General features: G+C 40.1%; 1 protein-coding gene across 2 annotated transcripts in view; it reads left to right on the top strand.

Moving 5' to 3' along the window:
• Positions 1–23,818, top strand: part of DGKI (diacylglycerol kinase iota) — a 513,531-nt gene that overhangs the window by 407,783 nt on the left and 81,930 nt on the right. For both annotated transcript variants that reach the window (XM_070788214.1, XM_070788213.1), the window contains exons 24-28: positions 382–426; positions 9,376–9,445; positions 11,980–12,020; positions 12,917–13,044; positions 15,828–15,950. In XM_070788214.1, the coding sequence (XP_070644315.1) occupies positions 382–426; positions 9,376–9,445; positions 11,980–12,020; positions 12,917–13,044; positions 15,828–15,950 (407 nt within the window). The remainder of the gene's footprint in view (positions 1–381; positions 427–9,375; positions 9,446–11,979; positions 12,021–12,916; positions 13,045–15,827; positions 15,951–23,818) is intronic.

Raw genomic sequence — 23,818 nt, 5'->3', positions numbered from 1 at the left:
TAAGCAGCTTATTTCACAAGCCAAAAGTCCAGGTGCAAGTTAAATATGACCCCCATTAATTACAACAAAATCGCCTGTCTTTTACTTTTGGTCTTCTCTATCCTTGAAATTATACCACTCACCTCTAAACACTGTTTAGGATTTCTAAGTTTCAGTAGCTAAATGGCCTTTCTTCTCTCAGTCCAACTTAGTGTGCTTTTATTATTTTTGGCATTATCTTCATTGTTTAACCTTGAGGGATTGGGGAGAGTAAGATGTTTTCCAGATGGGTTTAATAATATAAAATTGGGCATTTAGTTGATGGAGTCGTGGAAGCAGCTCGTTCAAAATAATCTTAAGATATGTGGGTATTTTTGTTTTTTTTTTCCATTTTCTCATTAGGACCTGCAGTCAGTTTCTTCTGGCTCCCAGAGAGTTCATTACCAGGTAACATATAATTGACTCTCCTTGTTTCTTACCTTCTGGCCAAAAGAAGTCCATTTTTCAATTAATGTCTCATTTGAATTAGATTCCACATCTTCCTTGAGGGGTAGAATTCACTCCAAGAGCCAAGTTGAAGCTGGCATTTTGATTCTTGTGCATTTTCCTGAAAAATGGACAATTCTAGTCTAGCACAAATTTGGGCTGTGGCTGTCTTCCCAGATCTTTTAGGGATTATAAAATGAAGTGCTTTTAGTGACAAATACTAGAAAGTGCAAGTCAAACTAGCTTGACAGGGAGTCTTTTGCTTTACCTCACCACAAAGTTCAGATCCAGGGTGAATTTTGTGTACCCTTTGACCACGGTTCAAACTCCATTTTTCTGTTGGTTTTTCTGTTCTGTTCTCTTTTCTGTGAAATTTCACCCCTGGACAAGATGTTTTCCTGATCCAAGATGGCTGGCAGGAGCAACCAGGAGTTGGGTTTCTTGTTTACAAACAAGAGAGTAAATTATGGGCTTCTGCAACCATCAAACCAGCTTTCCAAAATGCAATCTGATTGTCCCATCCTGGTTTCATAGACAGAATCCAGTAAACCCAGCCTGCCTCTCTCTAGTAACCCACCTCCAGTCCATGGGAGAGCACTCAGCTACCTTTGCCCCAACATTCCCTGGGAGGGCAGTCTCTCCCTCACTTTCCCATCTCTGCTGTGTAGCACAGGCCTCTGCAAGCCATCCTCTTCCCGTTAGGTTTCCCAGGCGTGATTCAGACACCAGTGCACAGCATCACACCAAATTGTAAGGGGTGCATGCAAAGTAGCTCGCAGTTGTCCCACAAAAGCCCTTATCCCTGAGAAGCCCGGTACCCTTGCCAACTGGGAGGGGTGTGTGGAAGACACAGCATGCCAGTGACACCTTCCAAATAAATCTTCTCCTAGACCCTATATACTTCCATGTGGGAGAAGCACTTAAAATGTCTAAATCGCAATTCCTGGTAGCATCTCATTCTGGGTTTTGGTGTCTATTATACTACCCCTGAAACTGCTGGTTAAACGTCATTTTGCAAAAACAATTTAAAGACCCCTGTGCTTTGTAGCCTCCAGGTAACTTTCTTCCCCAGGAGGTCAATAGCTGTGCCCTCAGTCAAAGCAGCCTAATTATCCTGAGGCTGGATGACAGAAGTGGCCCTGGTGTTCTTATTTCTTTGTCTGTTTATTTCTCAGAGAAAGTACCCCACTATCCCAGAATCCTGCCCTCCATCTGGCTCCAATAGAAAGGACAAAAATTCACTTAGATGTGTTTACTATGAGAAAATAAATTCTACTTCTGGGGCTGTTTTTTTTTTTTTTTTTTTTTAATACCAACCCTTAGAAGGCAAATTTCACGGTATTTTCTAGATAGAGCACAACCTTTTTTGTATCCATTATTTGCATATCTACCTAGAGTCACTACCTAGATATCATTTTATTTTTTAAGTGTTTTTAAAGACGAGTTGATTTCTACCCTTTAAGGATTGGCACTGCTAGCCATAGATTTCAAGTCTTTTTTTAGAATTTTTGATTGTTACACATGGTATTTTAAACCTTTGCAGCTTTATCAAAGCATCCCAAACATTTCCTCTAATTAGTTTTATGATGCATTTATTTATTATCCTGACTTATTCAATGTAGTCATTTTGGCATGAGAGTTTTGATATATGGATATTTTGTACTGTGTTTTCTTTATGCCGTGTTTCTACAAGTCTGCAGATAGCAGGGGATGGTTGAGACTCTAAAATGTGATAAGGACATTTATTTTATTGATTATTTGTTCATAATAACCTACAGAAGGATTAATGGTACTTATCTGTGTCAAAATCTTCCTGTTTTTGTTGTTTGTTTGCAGTCAGGTCAAACCCTGGTGTCAAAACTTCTGCATTATAAATGTCACTTCCAAAAGTTTGTGCACTGACCAGATAGGATGACCAATTCAACAATCAAAGATGAGTGTCAGGGTGTTACTTTGCACCACATACTTCCTTGAAGAGTTATAAAAATCAGGAGCCATTTGGGTATTAAGAGAAGGCTGGAGTAAGGTTGTCTAGGGACGCCCAGAATCTGCTCATTAAATAGGTAGTTTAACTGAGGGGAAATGATGTTTGAACTAACATGGCTGGAGAGTAGGGAGAAGGTGGTGAGGAAATTGCCTAAGCAGAGCATCGGAAAGCTGGTTAAGACAAGGAGTAGGGGGATATAAAAACATTCTCATTTGGCTGAGATTTACAAGCACAGACAGACAGGACTAGGAATGAGTTGGAGGGAGGGTGAATAAAGAGTTCTCTTTTAGCTGCAATGATTTTGATCTGCCTATTAGATGCAAGAGGTTTTGATGAGTAGAAAATTGGATGTATGGCTTTCAAAGCTCATTGAAAAATTCATTCCTCAACACAGAAATTTGAGAGTTGTTAGCAAAAGCAGCAGCAGCAAAGGAATGCTACTTCATTGAACCTATCAGGCTAGACATCACTTAGGGAGAGTTTTCATAAAGAAAAGAGCTCAATGTCATATGTGTCTAGTGAGTGGTCAAGAAGAACACAAGGTTAAGAGAACAATCAGTCAGTAAGAGTCATGGAGACAGATGAGTGGCTGGATAGCTGGAAATCAAGGAGAAGATGGTATCAGGAAAGCCAGAACTGAAACGTATTTCAAAAAAGGCAGAAGTGATGAAATAAGTCAAATGCTAAGGGGAGGCTGAGATGACATAGATTGATTCCAATATATTCCTGTGCGTATAAAATACATGGGCTAGAGGTACCATTCATTTTATCCAGAAAGTGACCAAACCAACTGGCAGGAAATTTAATACTAGATCTTTTGTTTCCTAAAGCAGAAACTGGTAATATCAGCATCTCTGGTCTTTGATTAGCGAGTGATTAGGAGAAAGACCTGTAAGGTGAACAACTGAAATGCTTTCTAATGACCTTTCTTATGTATGAGATGGAAGTAAATGTACTTAAGAATTAACTTTCATGGAATGAATAAACATCAGTAAGTTTGAAAACTTGCAAAATTCCTGTAGGCTCACTAACTTGCAGCTGGGATTTTAGCTGACTGTTTCCTAAGCCTAGAAAAAAACTCAAGAGAAAAACCAGGCTTTGGAAAGGTGTGAAGTCCCCGAGACACCTTATTAATGAGCTGGATGGCAGTTCCTAGCCATTGAAGCAATGAAGTGCTTTGGTTTCTTCCCTTCCCAAATTCATACTGAAATGCCAACAAAGCCCTAAGCCTCAAAATGACACCTTGTATTAACCTGACAAGGCCTTACAAGTTATACAAGAATATATTGGATATTTGTAGCCTGCTGAAAATTCCTGCCTGTATCATCTCTGAGGTCTAAACACAAAGCCCACCCCCCACCAATCCTAATGCAGCTCACGTAACCTGTAACTGGTAAAGTTATAACTTGATAAACAAAATGCATTGTGCTAGCAGATTCAGGTATTCCTGAGCTTGGCAGATAAGCTAGAATTCATAGGCAAATTGAACTTTGTCTACCTATTTAATAAGATTCATCTTGAGGCCTCCTACTGTGAAGTGATTTCTTCTCTGCTCCCTCCCTGGACTTAATTATATCTCTTTTAAACTCCAAGTTGTAAGGTTACTAAGGAATAGAGGCAGATTCAAACATCCTACTGATTGTCAGCTGAGGGAGATTTGTCCCTCATATGGGACATGAGATTAAAAGACGGTTGCTCCTTGGAAGAATAGTTATGACCAACCCAGACAGCATATTAAAAAGCAGAGACATTACTTTGCCAACAGAGGTCTGTCTAGTCGAAGCTATGGTTTTTCCAGGAGTCATGTATGGATATAAGAGTTGTACCGTAAAGAAAGCTGAGCATGGAAGAATTGGTGCTTTTGAATTGGTGGTGTTAGAGAAGACTCTTGAGAGTCCCTTGGACTGCAAGGAGATCAAACCAGTCAATCATAAAAGAAATCAGTTCTGAATATTCACTGGAAGGACTGATGTTGAAGCTGAAGCTCCAATACTTTGGCCTACTGATGGGGAGAACTGATTCATTTGAAAAGACCCTGATGCTGAGAAAGATTGAAGGCAGGAGAAGGGGATGACAGAGGATGAGATGGCATCACCAACACTATGGACATGAGTTTGAACAAGCTCTGGGAGTTGTTAATGGACAGGAAAGCCTGGCATGGTAAAGTCCATGGGGTTGCAAAGAATTGAACATGACTGAGCAACTGAACTGATAGGACAGTTGGGCAATTTGAATATTTTTGTGTGTCATGACTAGGGGACATGGAAGTATCAGAATCTACTGAGTAGAGGTCAAGGAAGCTGCGAAACATGCCACAATACACAGGGCAGTTCCCTGCCACAGAATTATCCATCCCCAAATGTCAGTTGTGAGGGTGTGAGAAGCCCTGAGTCATTCTGATGGCTCTCAGGACATGTGGGGACAAGGCCAATGACAGTGCTAGATGAAGAAAGTGGAAAGAGAGGGAAAGAGGAACAGCAAGAGACCAAGAGGTAAAGGAGAGTAGAAAGAGCTATCTATGGATACGCTGGCCCAATGGAACCAGGGACAGTTAGGGGTTTTGTAGACACTCAGGGTTTCACCATATGTATGGGTGAAGTTGGCACACAGAAGTGTGTTTTCAAACTATTATGAGCTAATAATTTGAGGTTTTAATAAATACAACGTGTGTGTGTGTGTGCTCAGTCACTTTAGTCGTGTCTGACACTTTGTGACCCCACGGACTATGGCCTGCCAGGCTCCTCTGTCCATGGGAATCTCCAAGCAAGAATACTGGACTGGGTTCTCCTCCAGTGAATCTTCCTGACTCAGGAATCAAACTCACATCTCCTGCATTGGCAGGCAGGTTCTTTAGCGCCACCTGAGAAGTCCTAATAAATACAATAGGACTCAATAATAGGTGAAAATGGATCTGGTGATTCCTCCTCTTTAAGAATCAATTTAGTTAGAATAACTCCAGAATATTTTGGAATATTTCACTATAGATGTAATAATTTCAAAAAGTTCTTTCATCCTTTAGAGCCTCTGAGCCACCAGGGAAGACCCCATAAGAAAACACTCTTGGTCAAATCTGACTCTATAGCCATTTGTTCATCCTCTGATCTCTTTTTTTTACATGCCTAATCTTCTCCTAGAGGATAGGTTTGTTCTGTAGTGCATCGGAGCTCTGTCTAGTGCTGGGCAAACAGCATGTGTCAACAAATATATGACTCATTCCTTTTCTGCTACTGGCTACCCTTACTCATCTCCCTCCTCTCTCTGAAGTTTCTCCCTCCTTAATTTGTGGTTTGGAGTCTAGAAGTGTCCGAATGGAGGAGTTGAAACCAGTTCATGGGAGTCCTCCTGGGAGTTAATTTATCTTAGACAAGGATGGGAGTTAGGTAGGGAATTTGAAGAATGTTGTTTCTTGGGTGCTAGATCAAAACTGTCAGAAATGGCTCAAATGGGGAATTAAAGTAAGACTTGCCTGGGGCCAGATTCTGTTTGCTATTACAAGTGAAAGCAAGACAGCTCTCTCTGTCTCACACACACACACACACACACAAATACATACACACACAGAATTGTTGTTGTTGTTGTTGTTAATGGAAGACATTCTCGCCAGAAAAGGGCTCTTGAAAATTTTGGAATATCTCTCATTTCCATCCTCTACCACACCATCACTATTTCATTATCTTTCAAAACTGGCTTTGCAAATGGGTATCCCATTTCTGTACATTTCTTCTGCAAGAATGGTGGGTAGTAAAGGAGTAGATTTGATAAGTAAGAGATATTGCTATATAGCCTGGTGATGGAAAGAGAGGGAAAAATGAATGTGTAGATGGGTTAGATGCAGGAAATGTCAAGACCAGCAAAGAAGAAATTTGAGTGGATACATAAGAGAAATTTAAAAGTAGTAATTATTGACTAGACATTATTAAATGAAGCAGAAATTCCCAATTCAAAGGGACTTCTATTTTGTTTCTGCTTATATCTTCCCTAAATTTTATGAAAGAAAAAGAATTTCATTCTCAGTACAGGTGTAGTTAAATGCTAGGTGAATATTGCTTAATTGGATAACCTACTGGAGTATTTAATGGGGCTGCACAATCATGAAATTATGTGTGAATCAGCAGTGAGTAATTGAGTAAGTTTGGTGTGTGTTTGCCCGATAGTGGTTAAGGTAATTTCCTTATCAATTACATATAATTTATGCCAGTTGACTTTCAAAAATATATATCTGAGGAATGTCAGGTTTGCTTTTGTGCATGCTCTGTTTTTAGCATGAGAACAGATTTTCCATTAGAATATGTCAAAAGAGAAAATTCACCTATCAGGAGTTTGGGGAATTAGCAGTATTTGTTAATATTACTCATTTAAAGAGCATGCAGTTTTAAGAGATAGAAAGCATAATTACATCCAGGGTTATATCAGTCTGCCCACACTGTAGAGCAATGACTGTCGCATTCATCTAAGTCCTACTATTTCTATGAAGAAAAATAACAGATCACAAAATGAGCAAGTCAAGTATCTTATCTCTTTGATGAATCATTGATTTGATTATGCTATTTGAGAGGACAGAGAAGACAAGAAGCCCTAAACTAGTCTGAAGGCTGTTGACATGGTGGTTAGTGGCACCGCTCAGGGGATTATGTGACTGTCTTCAGAAATGTAGCTGCATTCAGACGATCACATTTCTGAAGTGTCTACAATCAGTGTGGAAAGGGGCTTGCTTTTGAGCTTTTGTGGCTCCATCAGAAATTGTCTTTTTATACTGACTTTAACGTGTGGCGTTCACAAAGCAAACATGTCTGGCCATTCTTCCGGCTGTCACTGTTTGGTGGCAAGGATGCTGCCAGGTCTGTCAGAGTGGATCCTTGTGCGATGGCTCCATGACCTCGTGAAATCCTGGGGGCCAGTCCTTGACCTCCTGGTGGGGCGATTTGTTTCCTTACTTCCCTCGTTTCCTGCTCAAGTCTGACTCCTGGCCTGCACTGCATTGCTGTTCACGCTCCTGCTGACCCTGAATCCAGGATTCTTAATGCCAGGGTCACCCACTCTACCTGTGTGCCAAGTCCTGTGTGAGGACACAGTCTACCTGATATAATACCTGCAATGTGTTAGCAATGAGAGTTGGTTAAGGCAAAGTCACAGCAAGTTTTTTATTATCTCCATACTAACATCACTACCACTTCTAGTCCTCTTTTTTGGTTAGGAGAATTGAGGGTGCAGATAGACAAACTGAAAAAGTTATGTGAGTACGGAAGACCTGCATCCCCTCTGTGGTCCTCATTTGTTTGGGTCCATCAAGAATGTGAAGAAATGGACAGATCTTGGCTTTGGGTTATTATGATTTCCTTTTTGACAATCTGTTCCTCTTAACTTCTGGTCCACTTTTAATCCATCCCAGTATACATTTGTCTTTGATGTTAAGGTTCTTAAGGTATTTCTCTCTTTTTTTTTTTCATGGAAAGGCATTTTATTTTAAATATAGCAGTGTGTACATGTCAATCCCAAATTACCAGTCTATCTTCCCGCTACCCTTTACCCCTGGTAACCGTAAGTTTGTTCTCTTAATCTGCAAGTCTATTTTTGTTTTGTAAATAAGTTCATTTATATCAATTTTTAAACATTACACATAGAAGTGACATCGTATTATATTTGTCTTCCTCTTACTTAGTATGATCACTGGTAGCTTTAGTTGTTTTATAAAAATGCATTAAGAATCGTAAGTTTCTTTAAATAAGATATCACTTGTGTCAAAGTATAATTCCCAAAATGTTAAACACAATTCTCATATAAATAGGTACATGTCAAGATTTCATGTAGCCCAAAAGCCAGTTCAAGAAAGAAGTCTATATTTATCTCTATATCCATGCTATATCACTTCTACATCTCTACATGTAAATTTTGCTACCAGTCCTGAGTGAGATCAGATTTTCCTCTATTCATTATTTAATTTGCAGAATCAACTCATGTAAAAACTCCATCTACCCAAGATTCCTAATAATGGGCAATTTTAGTCCCTGTTACTTTAGGCTAGTGGTTCTAAAACTTTGGCATACATCAGACTCACCTCAGTGATTGATGTGTGTCACCCCAGGGTGTCTGTAGATCTGGGGTGGCACCCGGAAATTTGTGTTCCTAACAACCTCGCAAGCTGATGCTGCTGGCCCAGGGTTCATGCTTTAAGATTCACTGATTGAAGTAGAAGCTTTGCCCCAGGACCATGTAGGACAAGTTCAACCTCCAAAGAAGTCAGCGCATAAACTCTGATTCGCTCTCCTTTGTTTCTCCCATATCCTTTCCCGTCCCCCTCTGTACACGCAAGGTCATGCACAGCCAGCCTCACTCCAAGGATGCTCCTTCTAGTCGAACATCTCAGATTGCTAATAAAGGTCAAAGTCCCAGAGTCTTCCCACAGAGAGCTGCCCTCCCTCCTAATCTATACCGTTTCTGTCAGTTATCTCAGTTTCACTGAGTCCAGTCCAGAACACCCCAAATCCTCTTATAAATTAGCATTTTATGTTTTAAAAAATTGTGAGTGGCAGGGAGTCTTTTAGTAAGGGACATTTTTATACCTGTGTGGAGAACTGAAATGCAAATGACAGCCAGCTGCCACTAGGTCCTCAGCTTCATAAAGGGGAAGAAAGAGAGTTCCCAAAGGAAGTACATGTCCCAAGTTATAGAATTTATGAATGCTTAATGGAAAAATAGAAAACCTCCTGAAAATTGTATGCGAGAGTTGTTATGCGAAATAAATCATTTCCAAGCAGAGCCCCTGTGGGTGTTTCCAGTGAAAACTTTGCTTCGATCTCTCACCAACGCTTTGAGTAGGAAAGGATGCTCACTTTTAGAAACAGGTTATGGGGCAGAATGTGGAGTAAGGAACAGCTCTCAGCTCATTCAAATGGAGCCATGAGGATGTGTGTGTGTCTTTCCAGGACCACGAAACCTCCTTCCCTAGGGCGCTCTCAGCTCAGAGACTCTCCCCACGGTGGTGCTTTCTAGATGGTGAGTGTTTCTGTATTTTCGGAGGGGTGGGGGTTCGGGAAGCCTCAGGGCAAAGCATTGATGGCTTGAGTGGACTCGTTTTCCGAAAGATTGTTCAGGAACCCTCCACGTGATTGGTACTTGCATCTCAAACAATGTGGACTTTCTGATATTGCAGCACACTTTTCTGAAGCTATCTCCCTCAAAGCAAGTCAGTTAACTCTGGCCAAACTTCTCAGCATTAAATCACTCAAGCTAACACGTCCCTTCCTGTGCCCCCTTTTCCAAAAATGAGTTGAGTGCCTGGTCTTCAATTCAGGCTGGTAGATGGATTTCATCAGCAGGGGGAATAGGTACTAATTTGCATGCTGTTTGCATATTTGGAACTTCCATATTATTTTCAGTAAGCCATCATCTCAGAATGAGTTACACATTTTTGTGAAAGGGTGGGCATTTTCAGTTGCATTCACATCTGCTCTGCTGAGCATGACATGTTGCATACATAGTAGGTCGGTCATTTTCTGGTTGGTTAATGTGGTTAATGAGTCCATTTTCCATCCATCCCCCTAAAGGCTGTCTAATCCCACTTTTCTGTGCAGTTACCCATTTTACAGTACATTTCTGCTTAGATACTCCCAGTGGGTCTGCTACCCAGTATCTCTCATCTCTGCGGACGTTGGGCTTTCCCTGTATGCCTCTCTTTTGTTTAGCTCTGTGTACATCTGAAAGATTATAAATGTGGACAAGAGAATGATGGGCTGTGTGAGGGTGTGAACGTTTTATGAAGATGAGCACCCATATCTGTGTCGAATCTCATCCCCACACATTATGACATCGGTTTTCATTAATGGCTTGTCGGCTGCCTCTGAAGATATTTGGCACTGCTTTCCCTCCAGGTCCTTTATTCCCTCATGATGAGAAACATAGTCATTTGTTTTTCCTGAATCTGCAGAGGAACAACTTATATTTAAGAAAATTATGGGAATGTATATAAATTATTCTGTATGTAGTCTATTTTGTATATAGTCTTAAATAAAATTCTAAGTGTGGTTAATGGCGTTAACCTAGATACTACATTTACTCTAGAAATAGCTGTGTTTAAAATGCTTCAAGATTGCAGTCATAGTTAAAAGAACAAAGTAGGTTAAGTCCTTCTCAGGCAGGTATTCCCTGCTCTTGGTTTTAGAGGGTAAGAACCACGATTATCTTGCTTCTTAGCTTATTTCATTTGGAGAGAACCTACTTGTTAAATATGTATGATTTTTGAACTATTATTTGCATTTTGAGTTTTTCCCTCTAGTACTATGTACTTTGTAGAAAATCTATTTATAATATTTGGACTCTGTTAGATTTAAATGAGGAGAAACATAATTCTTTTCAATATTAGGAATAATCAGATTAATTTCTAGAAGCCCAGAGTTTATCATTAAGTATTTTTTCCCTTCAAACTACACACACAGCCCAATCCTTTATAGGAATGCTTAAATAATCTTATTTTTTTTGTTTTAGCTTTCTTCAGACATGGCTCAGGGACTCAGTTTTAAACTGAAATGATTCCTTTAATACCAGAAGTGGTCCCTAACTCTGCAAATTCAAGCTCTTTTTTTTCTAAAATGAGAATTGTTTCCTTAGAAATCAGGCAACCTACAGATTTTTTTTCTAGCTTTGTTTACTTGATAAATACATATCGAGTTTCAGCTCAGTTGAGGGTTCTGTGCCCATATCTTGAGACATAAAAGAAGAAATGAAACAAGTCTTTAAAGAGGCAGATATCTTGGTCTGAGAGTTCTCAGTGAGGAGAGTTTTATAAGAAGTGTAAACAGATTACAAATGTACATGGAAGTGGGAGCAACTGATTCTGTCTGGGGCAGGGAGGAAGGGGCTGAGGAAGGGTTCACAGGAGAGGTGGCATTCAAGTTGGTTCTTAGGACATGATTCTTTTTTTAAGTTTTTATTGAAATATATTTGATTCACAATCTTGTGTTAGTTTCAGGTGGTTCAGATATATATACACACACATATATACACATATACACACATTTATATGTATATATCTCAGATATATGTATATCCTTTTTCAGATTCTTTTCCATCATAGGTTACTGCAAGATATTGAGTATAGTTCCCTGTGCTATACAGTAGGTTGTTATTGAATGTCTATATTTTACATTTAGTAGTGTGTATAATTTTAATCCCAAGCTTATGAGTTAAAAGACTTAAATAGTCATGTGTAATGGGGAGGGCCCTTTTTTTATTTTATTGGTTGAGCCACGGGTCATGTGGGATCCTAGTTCTCCAACCAGAGATTGAACCTGTGTCCGCTGCATTGGAAACTCAGAGTCTTAACCACTGAACCTTCAGGCAAGGAAGTCCTGGGGAAGGGCTTTAGTGGAACAGCAGCCACAGAGACATGAAGTCCTGAATTTTTCTAAGTAGACTTAGGGACTGGCCAGTCATCCAGCAAGACTGGAGTGTCATGGTGGGAATGAAGCTTGTAAATTTGGTGCCATAACACAGGACTCTCTGAATGCCATATACTTTTTATTCCCCCCTAGCTACTTCTGCTGATCGCTTTTATCGAATAGACAGATCTCAGGTAAGATTTCTTGAACGTATTTGTGAAAGTGAAAAATTCCCAAGTAACTATACTAATATTACACATTTTTCCCCCAACAAAAACACTGAAATGTATACAGTTCTGGAATGATACTCATAGTCTCAGCCATGAGCTTGTTACTTGTCCTCACATGTTTGTGATTTGTGACCTCAAGGTGATATGGTTTGACCTTGAAAATGAGTCCAGAAGATAAGTAGGCTTGTCGACGTTGTCACCAGCCTGCACTCCAAGTTTTCATTCACACTGCTGTTTTACTGCTTCCTTGCCACATTTTATGCCTTTTTAACTTCATTTCTGATTGGCAAATTTACAACCTCAAATGTATCTGTAGGCTACTTATTTTCAGCTCACCACTTCCCAGAGTTTGGTGGTGAGAAAACAAAATGCTTATGCCCAATGAGGGCAAGTGGAATTTGGACACACACTGTCCAAATTCTCATGTAAAAGAAGGTATAGGATGGAATCCATTGATAAAATCAGTTATTAGCCATGCCACTTAGCTTTGACCAGATCCTGAGGGTGTAAGTCCAGGTCATTGTATGCACATGCTGGACCAAGTGGCATGTAGGGTGTCAGTACTTGGATAGTATTTGGGAAAAAGAGGCAAGGCCATCTCTGCTTATACCTGACAGGATCCTGGTTAAAGAGGCCCAAACCAAGGATTCAACTCTCCCCTTCCTCAGCCTTTTGCTACCATGTTCCTTCAGGGAGGAATGCCACTGGTCAGCCCTCTGAAAATATCATATGCTGTGGTCATTTGCTATGTCATAAAATTTCAGTATTCCTCAGGACCAAATAGCTTTGTTGAGTTATTCTTTAAATGATGGATTTGAGCATCCTATAAGTCATCTGACAGATTTCTTTTCCTTCCTTAGGAACATTTGCACTTTGTAATGGAGATTTCTCAAGATGAGATTTTTATTCTGGACCCAGATATGGTGTTGTCACAGCAGGCGGGAACACCGCCAGGAATGCCTGACCTGGTGGTGGAGCAAGCCTCGGGGTAAGTGGGCTTATTCCTTGTGGTGAGACTGGTTGCAGGGTGACATCTATGTCTGGTTTGGCCTCATGCTTGGTATAGTTAATGAAATCAAACTGTTTGGATGTACAGGTTTTCTTGTGTTTCCTGAGGTCGCATTGTAAGTCGGTCTGTGACTGTCTGGGTAGAATCACTCTCCCACTCAGATCTGTATCATGTCTGAGCCGTCTTTACCCACCACATCAACACTTCCTGCCAAACTAGAAGGCACTAGTATTTGTGCATATACGTCTGGAGATGCCAGTGGTAAAGAACCCGTCTGCCCATGCAGGAGACTTAGGAGATCTGAGTTCCATCCCTGGGTTGGGAAGATCCCCTGGAGGAGGGCATGGCAACCCACTCCAGTATTCTTGCCTGAGGAATCCTGTGGTCAGAGGAACCTGGTGGGCTATAGTCCATGGGGTCTCGAAGAGTCAGACAAGACTGAAGTGACTTCCCACAGCACACAGCCCATGTACATCTGGAATGCCTAGATTATCACACTGAAAAATGACACAGGTGGTTTGACTTTTTTCCCCTCTTCCTCCTTCCTCTTCTTCCTCTCCTCCTTCTCTTCCTAATCCTTCTCCTTTTTTTTTTCCTGTATCCAGGCAGCCAGATATATATATATATATATATATATATATATATATATAAAACAATAACTATGAAATATCAAGGACTTATTAAGAGCCACATACTATGCTAAATGCCTATTTTATATCCCTACTATTATGTGCTCCATGCTTATTTCCTCATCAGTAAAATGGAAATGATAATACCTACTCAGAAAATTCTTTTTAAATAAATGAATTGAGGGATTTCCCTGGTGGCCCAGTGGTTAAGAATCTGCTTTGCAATGCAGAGGATATAGGTTCGATCCCTGGTCAAGGAACAAAGATCCACATGCCACAGAGCAACTAAGCCTATGCACTGCAACTAAGATACAAAACAGTCAAAGAGATAAGTTAATTTTAAAATAAACAAATGAATTGATACATGTAAAATTAAGGCTGTCTGTGGCACTTGGTGGACATTCATTACATATTATGTTATTGGAATCGTCATCATTTCACAATGACCCTGCAAATTTGGTACTATTACTGTCTTAAATCCATGTAAGCAAAATGAGGTTTAGAGAGTTTTTGTAACTTGGCCACTATTGTGTAGAAAGTAAAGGGAAAAAAATTGAGATTTATTCCCAGGTTTTCTGAAGCTAGAGCCCATGCATATTTTAACCACCATATTGAACCACCAACATATTAATATTTCTAGATTATTTTAACTTTCAGAAATATTTCTTTAGAGTTTTCTATGTGGCAGGTTAAGAAACAGCAGTGTGCAAGTGAAAACACAGAAAGCTTTGCCCTCATGAAGCTGAATGGTTTACTTTAGAGGTTTACTGGTACATAGGAGGTGAATAGTTAAATAAGGATTTCCCCAGGAAGCAGACACACATGGACTCAAATGGCGTGTGCAAATGTGTACACATACCTGTACAGTGTTAACAGGCATGTGCACTTGAGGTAAAACCCTCATGCCTGTTCATCCTGTTCACTAATTTGACCGTGGCTGCTATTTCTGGGTATCTTCCGGTCTACCAGGCCAGCTGATATCAGGGGTACATACCAAGTCTCTGGGGAGCCAGGAAAAGATAGAAGTGGTGGCTAGAACAGATAGATGGCTGTGTTTAGGAACCAGAGCTAGTAATCCCAGAGCTGTTGTGTCGTGAAGGGACAGCCAACGGCCTGATGTAACCCGGAGAGTCCTGGAAGGGCTCGGGGAAGGCCGTGTGAGATGTCACGCCTGTCAGCTGTGGTTCTGCTGGAGTCTAGGTGTTCTCCTCTTGACGAGGTCTGGTTTGTAGCATTCAGTCTGATGAAGTCTGAGCCTATTCAGCCAAGCTCTCCCTGGGCTTTGTCCTCCCAGTCACTCGCTATTAGCTCTGGTTCCAAAGATAAAGTAGCCTGCAAATCCACAAGAACTTGAATCAGTTCCTTTATTTCTTTTTTCTTGCCCCCTCTGGAAATAAACTAGCAACAGGGATATGATGAAAGAGAATGGCCTACGTTTCTATAAGACATCAGTCACCATTACTTTTTTTTCACGTGGGCCATATGTTATAAAGTCTTCATTGAATTTGTTACAATATGACTTCTGGTGGGTTTTTTTTTAATGTTTTGTTTTCTTGGGCTACAAGGAATATGGGATCTTAGCTCTCCAGCCAGGAACTGAACCTGCACCCCTGCATTGGAAAGTGAAGTTTTAACCACTGGACCACCAGGAAAGTCCTCTGCCATTACTTCTTATCTGTGTCATATTTAAAATTACTTAATCTCAAAATTCAGTTTTCTCATCTATAAAGAGGGCAGCAGCATCCAAACAGAGCCTGACTGTTGAAAAAATTAAGTGAACTAAAAAATGTGCCAAGTGGCTTCAGTCATGTCCAATTCTTTGCAACCCCATGGACTGTAGCCCGCAAGGCTCCTCTGTCCTTGGGAATCTCCAGGCAAGAATACTGGAGTGGGTTTCCATTTCCTTCTCCAGGGGATTTTCCCAACCCAAGGATCGAATCTGTGTCACCTGCTTGCAGATGGATTCTTTACCACTAAATGCCACTTGGGAAGCCCAAGTAAACGTGAAATGCTTATAAATACCCCATAAAGATTAATTGCTCTCCTCTCGTTTGGAGACAAAACTCACCCTGAGAAAGGGCAGACCAAGTCCCATGCCTGACTTTGAGTGTCTGGTGTCCTTCTTTCTCCTAGAATGACGGACTGGTGGAATCCTGCTCTCCGGAAACGCATGCTGAGCGACAGTGGGCTGGGGATGATAAGCCCGCATTATGAAGACTCGGATCTGAAAGATTTCAGCCACTCCCGAGTGCTACAGTAAGAGCATTCTCTCTCTTGTCCTTGTGTCACTGGGCTTGCTGGGAGGGGATTCCGTGGGGCACTCACCAAAGGGAAGCATTCTCTTCTCAGTGGTGCCCTAGCTCTCTCCTGATTGTATCACCCTGTGGTTTGACATTTTCTTCACACGCACCCTTTTACCCACGTCAAGCTCTGATGGAGCCTCACTTTCCATTTCTCGTGCTGCTGAGCCTCAGTGAGACCTTGCACACGGACATGTCAGTACTTTGAACCTCAGCAGTGTTCGCTTCCCTAGAAGTGAACCCAGGGTTTACCAGATGCCATAGCGCAAGGACATGCCTGAGTGTGACATGAATAGTCTGGAAATGATGTAAAGTGTTTTATTTGTGTGAACGTTGGGATGGACTGTTAGCAGTCAGCGTCATGATTCTCCAGTTCCAAGCCTCTGGCTGTGCTGTGTGATGTGGCCAGGCGGTTTCGCTGGCTCACCTGCAGTGCCGCGTGTGCTGTGTTTTAGTCTCTCTGGGTAATTGATGAAGTGTTTGTTTATAGGTCAGAAGAGTGGGTGTGTTTTTGTCTGAGGGATGGGAATTGGGTTTTGCAACAGTGTTGGTACCCTCATGCCCTGTGAATCCCCCCTCCTGTCACCCCTCTATGCAGGACAGGTTCAGGGTGCACCTTGTGATCACAAACAGAATCATTTGCACCCATTTATTTATGCTAAGATCATGGCATCTGGTCCCATCACTTCATGGCAAATATATGGGGAAACAGTGGAAACAGTGACAGACTTTATTATTTTGGGCTCCAAAATCACTGCAGCCATGAAATTAAAAGACGCTTGCTCCTTGGAAGAAAAGTTATGACCAACCTAAACAGCATATTAAGAAGCAGAGACATTACTTTGCCAGCGAAGGTCCGTCTAGTCAAAGCTATGGTTTTTCCAGCATTCATGTATGGATGTGAGAGTTGGACTATAAAGAAAGCTGAGCACCAAAGAATTGATTCTTTTGAGCTGTGGTGTTGGAGAAGACTTTGAATGACTGATGCTGAAGCTGAAACTCCAATACTTTGGCCACCTGACATGAAAAACTGACATTCAAAAAGACCCTGATGCTGGGAAATATTGAAGGCAGGAGGAGAAGGGGACGACAGAGGATGAGATGGTTGGATGGCATCACCGACTCAATAGACATGAGTTTGAGTAAACTCCAGGAGTTGGTGATGGACAGGGAGACCTGACGTGCTGCAGTCCATGGGGTTGCAAAGAGTTGGATATGACTGAGCAACTGAACTGAACTGATTTGACTCCAGGCCAGACACCCTGTTGCAGGGAGGGGAACTCCTTTCAGTGACCAAGAGTTGACTCTTGTCTAACACTTGGAAACGATTTCTCCAAAGACTCATACATGTTGACAAAGCAAGAAACTCTATTGGGAAGGGGTGCCCAGGCAGAGAGCAACAGGGTAAGGGAACCCAGGAGGACTGCTCTGTCACGTGGCTCTCAGTCTCAGGTTTTATGTTGATGGGACTAGTTTGGGGGTTGCCTCTGGCCAATCATTCTGATTCAGAGTCCTTCCCGGTGGCTTGCGCATTGTTTAGGTGGATTCCAGCGAGAAGGATTCTGGGAGGCTGGTAGGACATATGGTCTGGTGTCTTCTCTCTCCTTGGACCTTTCAGTTGGTGGTGGCTTGTTAATTCCATGTTCCTTACCAGGACCTCCTGTTGTAAGATTATTCAGGCAAATAGTGACTATGCTACCCTGGCGAGGGTGGGTGGTTTTGGTCAGTGGTTTCCCCTAACAACCCAATCTCAGATATTATATAAAAGTTCATTGTAATTCAGGAGATCAGGCTAATTTCCAGTCCTATTCAAGGTCCTAATCGAATGGGGACAGTGGCATTGTAACTATGCAGTCTTACCTTTTTTTTATAAAATAATAAGGTTATTGAGATGCTCAGAAGCCTAGGGTTAACTGAAGAGGCAGGACAATGCATTGTTTATAAGACCAGAAGCAATTTCAGTATGACAAAGGGGAGGAAAATGAGAAATCAGAAGCTAATTATTTTGGTGGTAAAGGTTCTACTCAAACCCCCCAAGGGCAAAAGGTGACTTCATTTTAATTGCTTCTCTGTACTACCTCTTATTCTATTGTGTGAAGAATGGAAAGGAAAAAGTGAATTTCTATGGATTTTCCTTTTTAATTAAACCGTGTTGTTAGTTTCTGATAGCATTTTGATTGCTTACAATTCAGGCTGTTTTTTCATTTCTTTTGTATACGGAGTTAAGGTTTGTGAATCAGACTGAGTCAGCCACCCACTGACAGCTAAAAAAGTGGCCATCTAGCTTCAGGCAGATTTATTTGAAAATTAGTTTTAATTAGTCATAGAATAGAAATTAAGCCTAGACAAACCAGATGTGTGTTTTGGTTATTCTTATATACAAGCTGTTTGCAAAAAGTGGAGCATGATCTCAATCTAGTTTCCAATACCCTGCTTTTCTGTATATAGTATGTTAGTGTGTCAATACATATCATGATATGTGAGATTATTTCTAAGACAATAAATATTCTTTCCAAGAATCACAAGTAAATGTACACTTTATGTAAGAGCCAAGTTCTTCAAATCAACTCTTTTTTATTTGGATTTATTATCCTTTTAGGAATTTCTTTTCATTATTTTATTGATCTTCAGTTGGCAGCTACTAGTTTTCCTGAATATTTATACAACTTAATTCTCAAATGGGCTTCCCAGGTGGCGCTAGTGGTAAAGAACCGTCCTGCCAATGCAGGAGATATGAGACGTGGTTCGATCCCTGGGTTGGGAAGATCGGCTAGAGATGGAAATGGCAGCCCAGTCCAGTATTCTTGCCTCAAGAATCCCATGAACAAAGGAGCCTGGAGGGCTACAGTCCATAAGGTCGCAAAGTTGGACGCAAATGAAGCAAATTAGCACATACACCAAGGTCTTAAGTGCACTAAAGCAGCTGATTTTTTTACATTTTTTTTCCTTCTCTCAAGTGAATTAGAAAACAAAACAGCTTTGGAACCTGTAGCTTCGAGTCTTTCCAGCTGAATCTCCAGATACCATGTAATAGAGACAAGTTGTCTTCACTGGACTCTGTTCGAATCTCTGACTCACAGAATGTATGAACAAAATAAAATGGTTGCTTTAAATCATTGAAGTACTTTTGAGAGAGAGAGTGAAGTAATTCAGTCATGTCCAACTCTTTGCGACCCCGTAGACTGTAGCCTACCAGGTTCTTCCATCCATGGAATTTTCCAAGCAAGAGTATTGGAGTGGGTTGCCATTTCCTTCTCCATGGGATCTTCCCCACCCAGCGGTGGAACCCAGGTCTCCCACATTGCAGGCAGATACTTTACTGTCTGAGCCACCATGGAAGTACCTTACCTTAACCAAATTGTCTATTAATTCAGAAAACGTGTGCATGTGTTCATTAATTTCTTAGGAAGAACATCTCTTTATTTACTTCAGAGATCATCTTTGATACAAAGGGGTATAATTGTAGATATTCCATAGCAATATATATATTTTATGTACATATGTATCATAAGGTCAGTAATAGCTAGTATTGATACTTCCTGTGTGCTTTGTTAAATTATCCTTAACTGTTTCAACACCTTTTAAATTTCACATTGCTTAACAGATGAGTAAACTGGAAGCTCAGAGAGTTTAAAATATTCATCTTAAGTCACTCAAGATAACAAATGTGGAGATTGCTGTTCGAATGAGGTCTTCTTGACTTCTGACTTCATGCTTTTCCTCCATACCACATTGTCTTCCTGAAGGGCCAGTGCAAAGGCAGGGTGCCCACAGCCCCAAGGCCCCAAAAGGATTTACTTTGGTATCTATCTTTTTTAGCATTTGTAAAGTGAAAAATTCTACAATCTAGGAAGGCTATGTATGCTCATTAAATATGCACAGCTGCAAATTTACCCACAAGTAAATATAGTTGAGAATTAATTTTAAAACATTTTTTCCTTTAAAAAACAGACTGAAACAAAAATTAGAGATAGGCTTTTATTTTATTAAATATATATTAAATATGCTCCAGTCTAAATAAATACAAATATTATATGAAAAATACTAATGTGCCAACAATGCTGAAATATGTTATTGTTTTATGTTATTACTTGCATTAAGTCTTTCTATCCATAACATAGTACCATATCATAAAAATATATATTGTTTTATGGGGTATTTTTTGGTTTTGTGTTATCTTTTTATCATTACCTGTAATGAACAGTGCATACACTTTTAGAGCTTGCCACTTATACAACATTGAATTTTTTAAAGTTACTCATATTGATGTTACCGAATGCAAGTTTGTGTGCCCAATGCACAGTGAGGCCATAAAAACCCGAAACATCAGTTTGGAGCAGAGATAAGTTTATTGCAGGGCCAAGCAAGGAGAATGGGTAGCTTGTACCCACCAAACTCCAAACTCCCGGAGCAGTTTTATCAGAGCATTTTTAAAGGCAAGGTGGGTGGTGGGTGGTCCACAAGGTATGTGATCAGCTCATACACAGTTCTCTGGTTGATGATAATTGATTCTTAGGCACCAGAAAGTCTAAGAGCTACATCCTCATGATCATCAAGTAGTTAATTTCATCCATTTGGTGGTGGTTTTAGCATCTGAAAATCTCTGGAAATATTTCAGAAACTGTTATCTAGTTACTTCAGAGGAGCTACAGCAGAGGATATGGGGAAGGGAGACCTGTCCTGGGAAGGCCTCATAGGGTTCTGCTCAGTATGTGATATATGTAGATTTTAAGTCATTTTATTTGGTATAGAATATCATGTTATACAAATATGCCATAATTTATTCCTCCATTTAAATGTTGATTTCTAATATCTTATTATTTAAAAATACAGTGAACGTTCTGCAGTGTGTGTCTCTTACAGGGCAGACATGCAGATTCAGCTTTGCTCAATATTGCACAATTTACTTTCCCTTTGGAAACATTTAAAAAGCAGTATGTGAAGGAACCTGAACAATTAGCATAACATTGTAGGCACAATTGGCATCTGTTGCTTTTAGCTTTAAAGTCCCAAACCACTTGGAGATAGTAAAAGTTCAATTTTAACATCTTGTTCACTGTGTTAAATAACCCCCTCTGTAAAGAAATGAAAAGGAAAGTTTTAAGTTCTTGGAACCGAAAATACTGTTTGTCAGAATTTGCAGTAAATGGTAGAAGTGGTATTCACAGCATGATTTATGACTAGAAATCATTTATCAAGAGAAAAATGATGGCATACAAATAAAGCATTCAATTTGATAAACTGGAGAAAGAGTCCCAGAGTAGAGGACAAAGAAACAAGGGGGAAGAAAAATAATAGAGATAGAAATCAGTGACAAGGAGAACAAAACAGACAAAATAAATGATTAACCAATAATAAAAATTCTAAAAATTGGTTCTTTCAAAACAGACAAAATTCTAAGAAGATTAAAATATAAGAGGCAAACAAAAATGCAACTCCAGTGCTTCCCCAACTCATTCTTCCTCCTGCTCGGGTGACTCTTTCCCCTCTAAACTCTAATTGACCCAGCCAACCTCTTCTCCCCTCAGGGAGAGGAGCAAGGCTCAGAGTTTTAACTTTCATTTGTAAGATGCATCAACCTCTATCCCTCTTCAGGGAGTGCAAACAGAGTGAACACATAGAATGAATTAGATTTCTGTTCTTACTGGAACTGATTACATTTATATTAAAATTCCATTGTAGATACATTGCAATTTTTAAAGAAAGATTTATAGAGTCATCTGTTGGCATCTGCAGGGAATTGATTTTAGGACCAAAATCAAATGGAGCCTCGAGTCCCATAGTCAGCTCTCTGTATTTGCAGATCATCATCTCAGATTCAACCAACCATAGATTGTGAACATAGTATATGGTCTGTGATTGGTTGACTCAGGATTTGGAAATCATAGATAGACAGACATATGTATGCTTGTCTGTAATAACTTCATCCCTCTCCTGTCTTCAGTTATTTCCTTTACTCATTTTTTTTTGAAAATTTAGGTATTAATATATGTAGATACTCTGTGTGTGTGTGTGTGTGTGTGTGTGTGTGTTGTATCTGCTTACACAGGTCCTCTAGAGGAGACAACAATTCCAAAGAAAGCTATACAACACATATAGGATCTTGAAATCCTATGAACACAGTTAAAAAAAAACAATTTTTATGAACCAATGTTTATAATAAATTGATGAGAAATAGTTGACTCACACTGTTACTGCTACGACCTTAATGAATTTGTCTTTAAAGATGTTTGAAAATGTTTTTCTCTGTGAACAATGTTTTCAGTGTCTATGAAAGTGCTAGTAAAATAACATGTTTCTGGAAACACATTTACTGTCATCATTAATTGTACCACAACAATTCATAACAAGATTATATTTTGACACAAGATTCATAAGGAAGTAATTAAAATTTTAGCAGACAGAATCTGTTTGATTCCTAAGGAAGACTTTTCCTGACTTTAGGATCTATGAGATTAAAGAAAAAATAGGCACTCAGTGGAAACTCTTATATGATCTTTTCAAGTTATCTTTGAGAAAGGACAGACTTACCACTGAATTAAATAGGTTAAGGGAAAACAGGTAAAGGGACCAGAAGATATTATTTAGTTTATGAATAAAAGCAGTATTTTCTAGGTCTTTTATCTTTTGGTTTGTGTGAAACCCCCCAAAATTGACTGAAGGAGATGCACTTTTTCTTAGTGTCCTCAAGTCCTGAGCCTGCAAGAGCTAAGGTAAAGGTCACACGGGTAGAAATAAAAGACACTGAGAGACAGCGTAGGGAACCACCCAAAGGCAGACGTTCAGTCTAGACATCCGTGTGCTCAGATGTCTGCGACCGAGGCAGGACTGGTGGATTTTTATGATCAGTAGAGCATTTCTGTCTCTATCAAGAGACAGTATTATCAAAAGTTGAATGATAAGGTATCTGATATGATTTATGATTTGGATTTTTGGCATTGGAATTTAAATGGATTCCATTGGGTTGATTGGACTCTAAAAAATGGGTTGAGCCATTCAGTTAGTCATTTATTTTTTGGGAAAATACATATTCAGCACCTTCTAGGTAGGAGCTATATATGTGTGTGTGTGTGTGTGTGTGTGTGTATACGTGTGGGTGTATATATGTGTGTGTGTACACACACACTTAGGCATTGATGATGTAGAACTAAATGATAAATTATCATCTTTAAAGAACTTATATTCTATGGGAAAATATATTTATATATTTAGAGGAAATACTCAACAAACCAGTTATCATAGTTCCTTATGGCAAGTGTTATAATGGATATATGCATAGAGTGTTCTGGAAACAAGAGGAAAAAGAATTTGCTTCTCCCTCTAGATTTCACTTTTCTATTTTTATGTCAAAAGGATGAATATTTAAAGATTTAATGAAAATGTAAGCCTCTAAGGAAAAAGGAGGCTTTTTAAAGGGCTCTCTGCTTATTTTCTTCATCTTTTGCCCGTGATCAGAGAAGTATCTGCTTTTCATCATTCAGTTCAATCTCTCAGTCGTGTCTGACTCTTGGCGACCCCATAAATCACAGCACACCAGGCCTCCCTGTCCATCACCAACTCCTGGAGTTTACCCAAACTCATGTCCATCGAGTTGGTGATGCCATCCAGCCATCTCATCCTCTGTCGTCCCCTTCTCCTCCTGCCTCCATCCCTCCCAGCATCAGAGTCTTTTCCAATTAGTCAACTCTTTGCATGGGGTGGCCAAAGTACTGGAGTTTCAGCCTCAGCATCAGTCCTTCCAATGAACACCCAGGCCTGATCTCCTTTAGGATGGACTGGTTGGATCTCCTTGCAGTCCAAGGGACTCTCAAGAGTCTTCTCCAA

Source organism: Bos indicus, chromosome 4, assembly GCF_029378745.1.
Source record: "Bos indicus isolate NIAB-ARS_2022 breed Sahiwal x Tharparkar chromosome 4, NIAB-ARS_B.indTharparkar_mat_pri_1.0, whole genome shotgun sequence".
Taxonomy (NCBI): domain Eukaryota; kingdom Metazoa; phylum Chordata; class Mammalia; order Artiodactyla; family Bovidae; genus Bos; species Bos indicus.
Note: the sequence above shows the minus strand (reverse complement) of the source record. Positions and strands in the feature narration are given on the sequence as shown.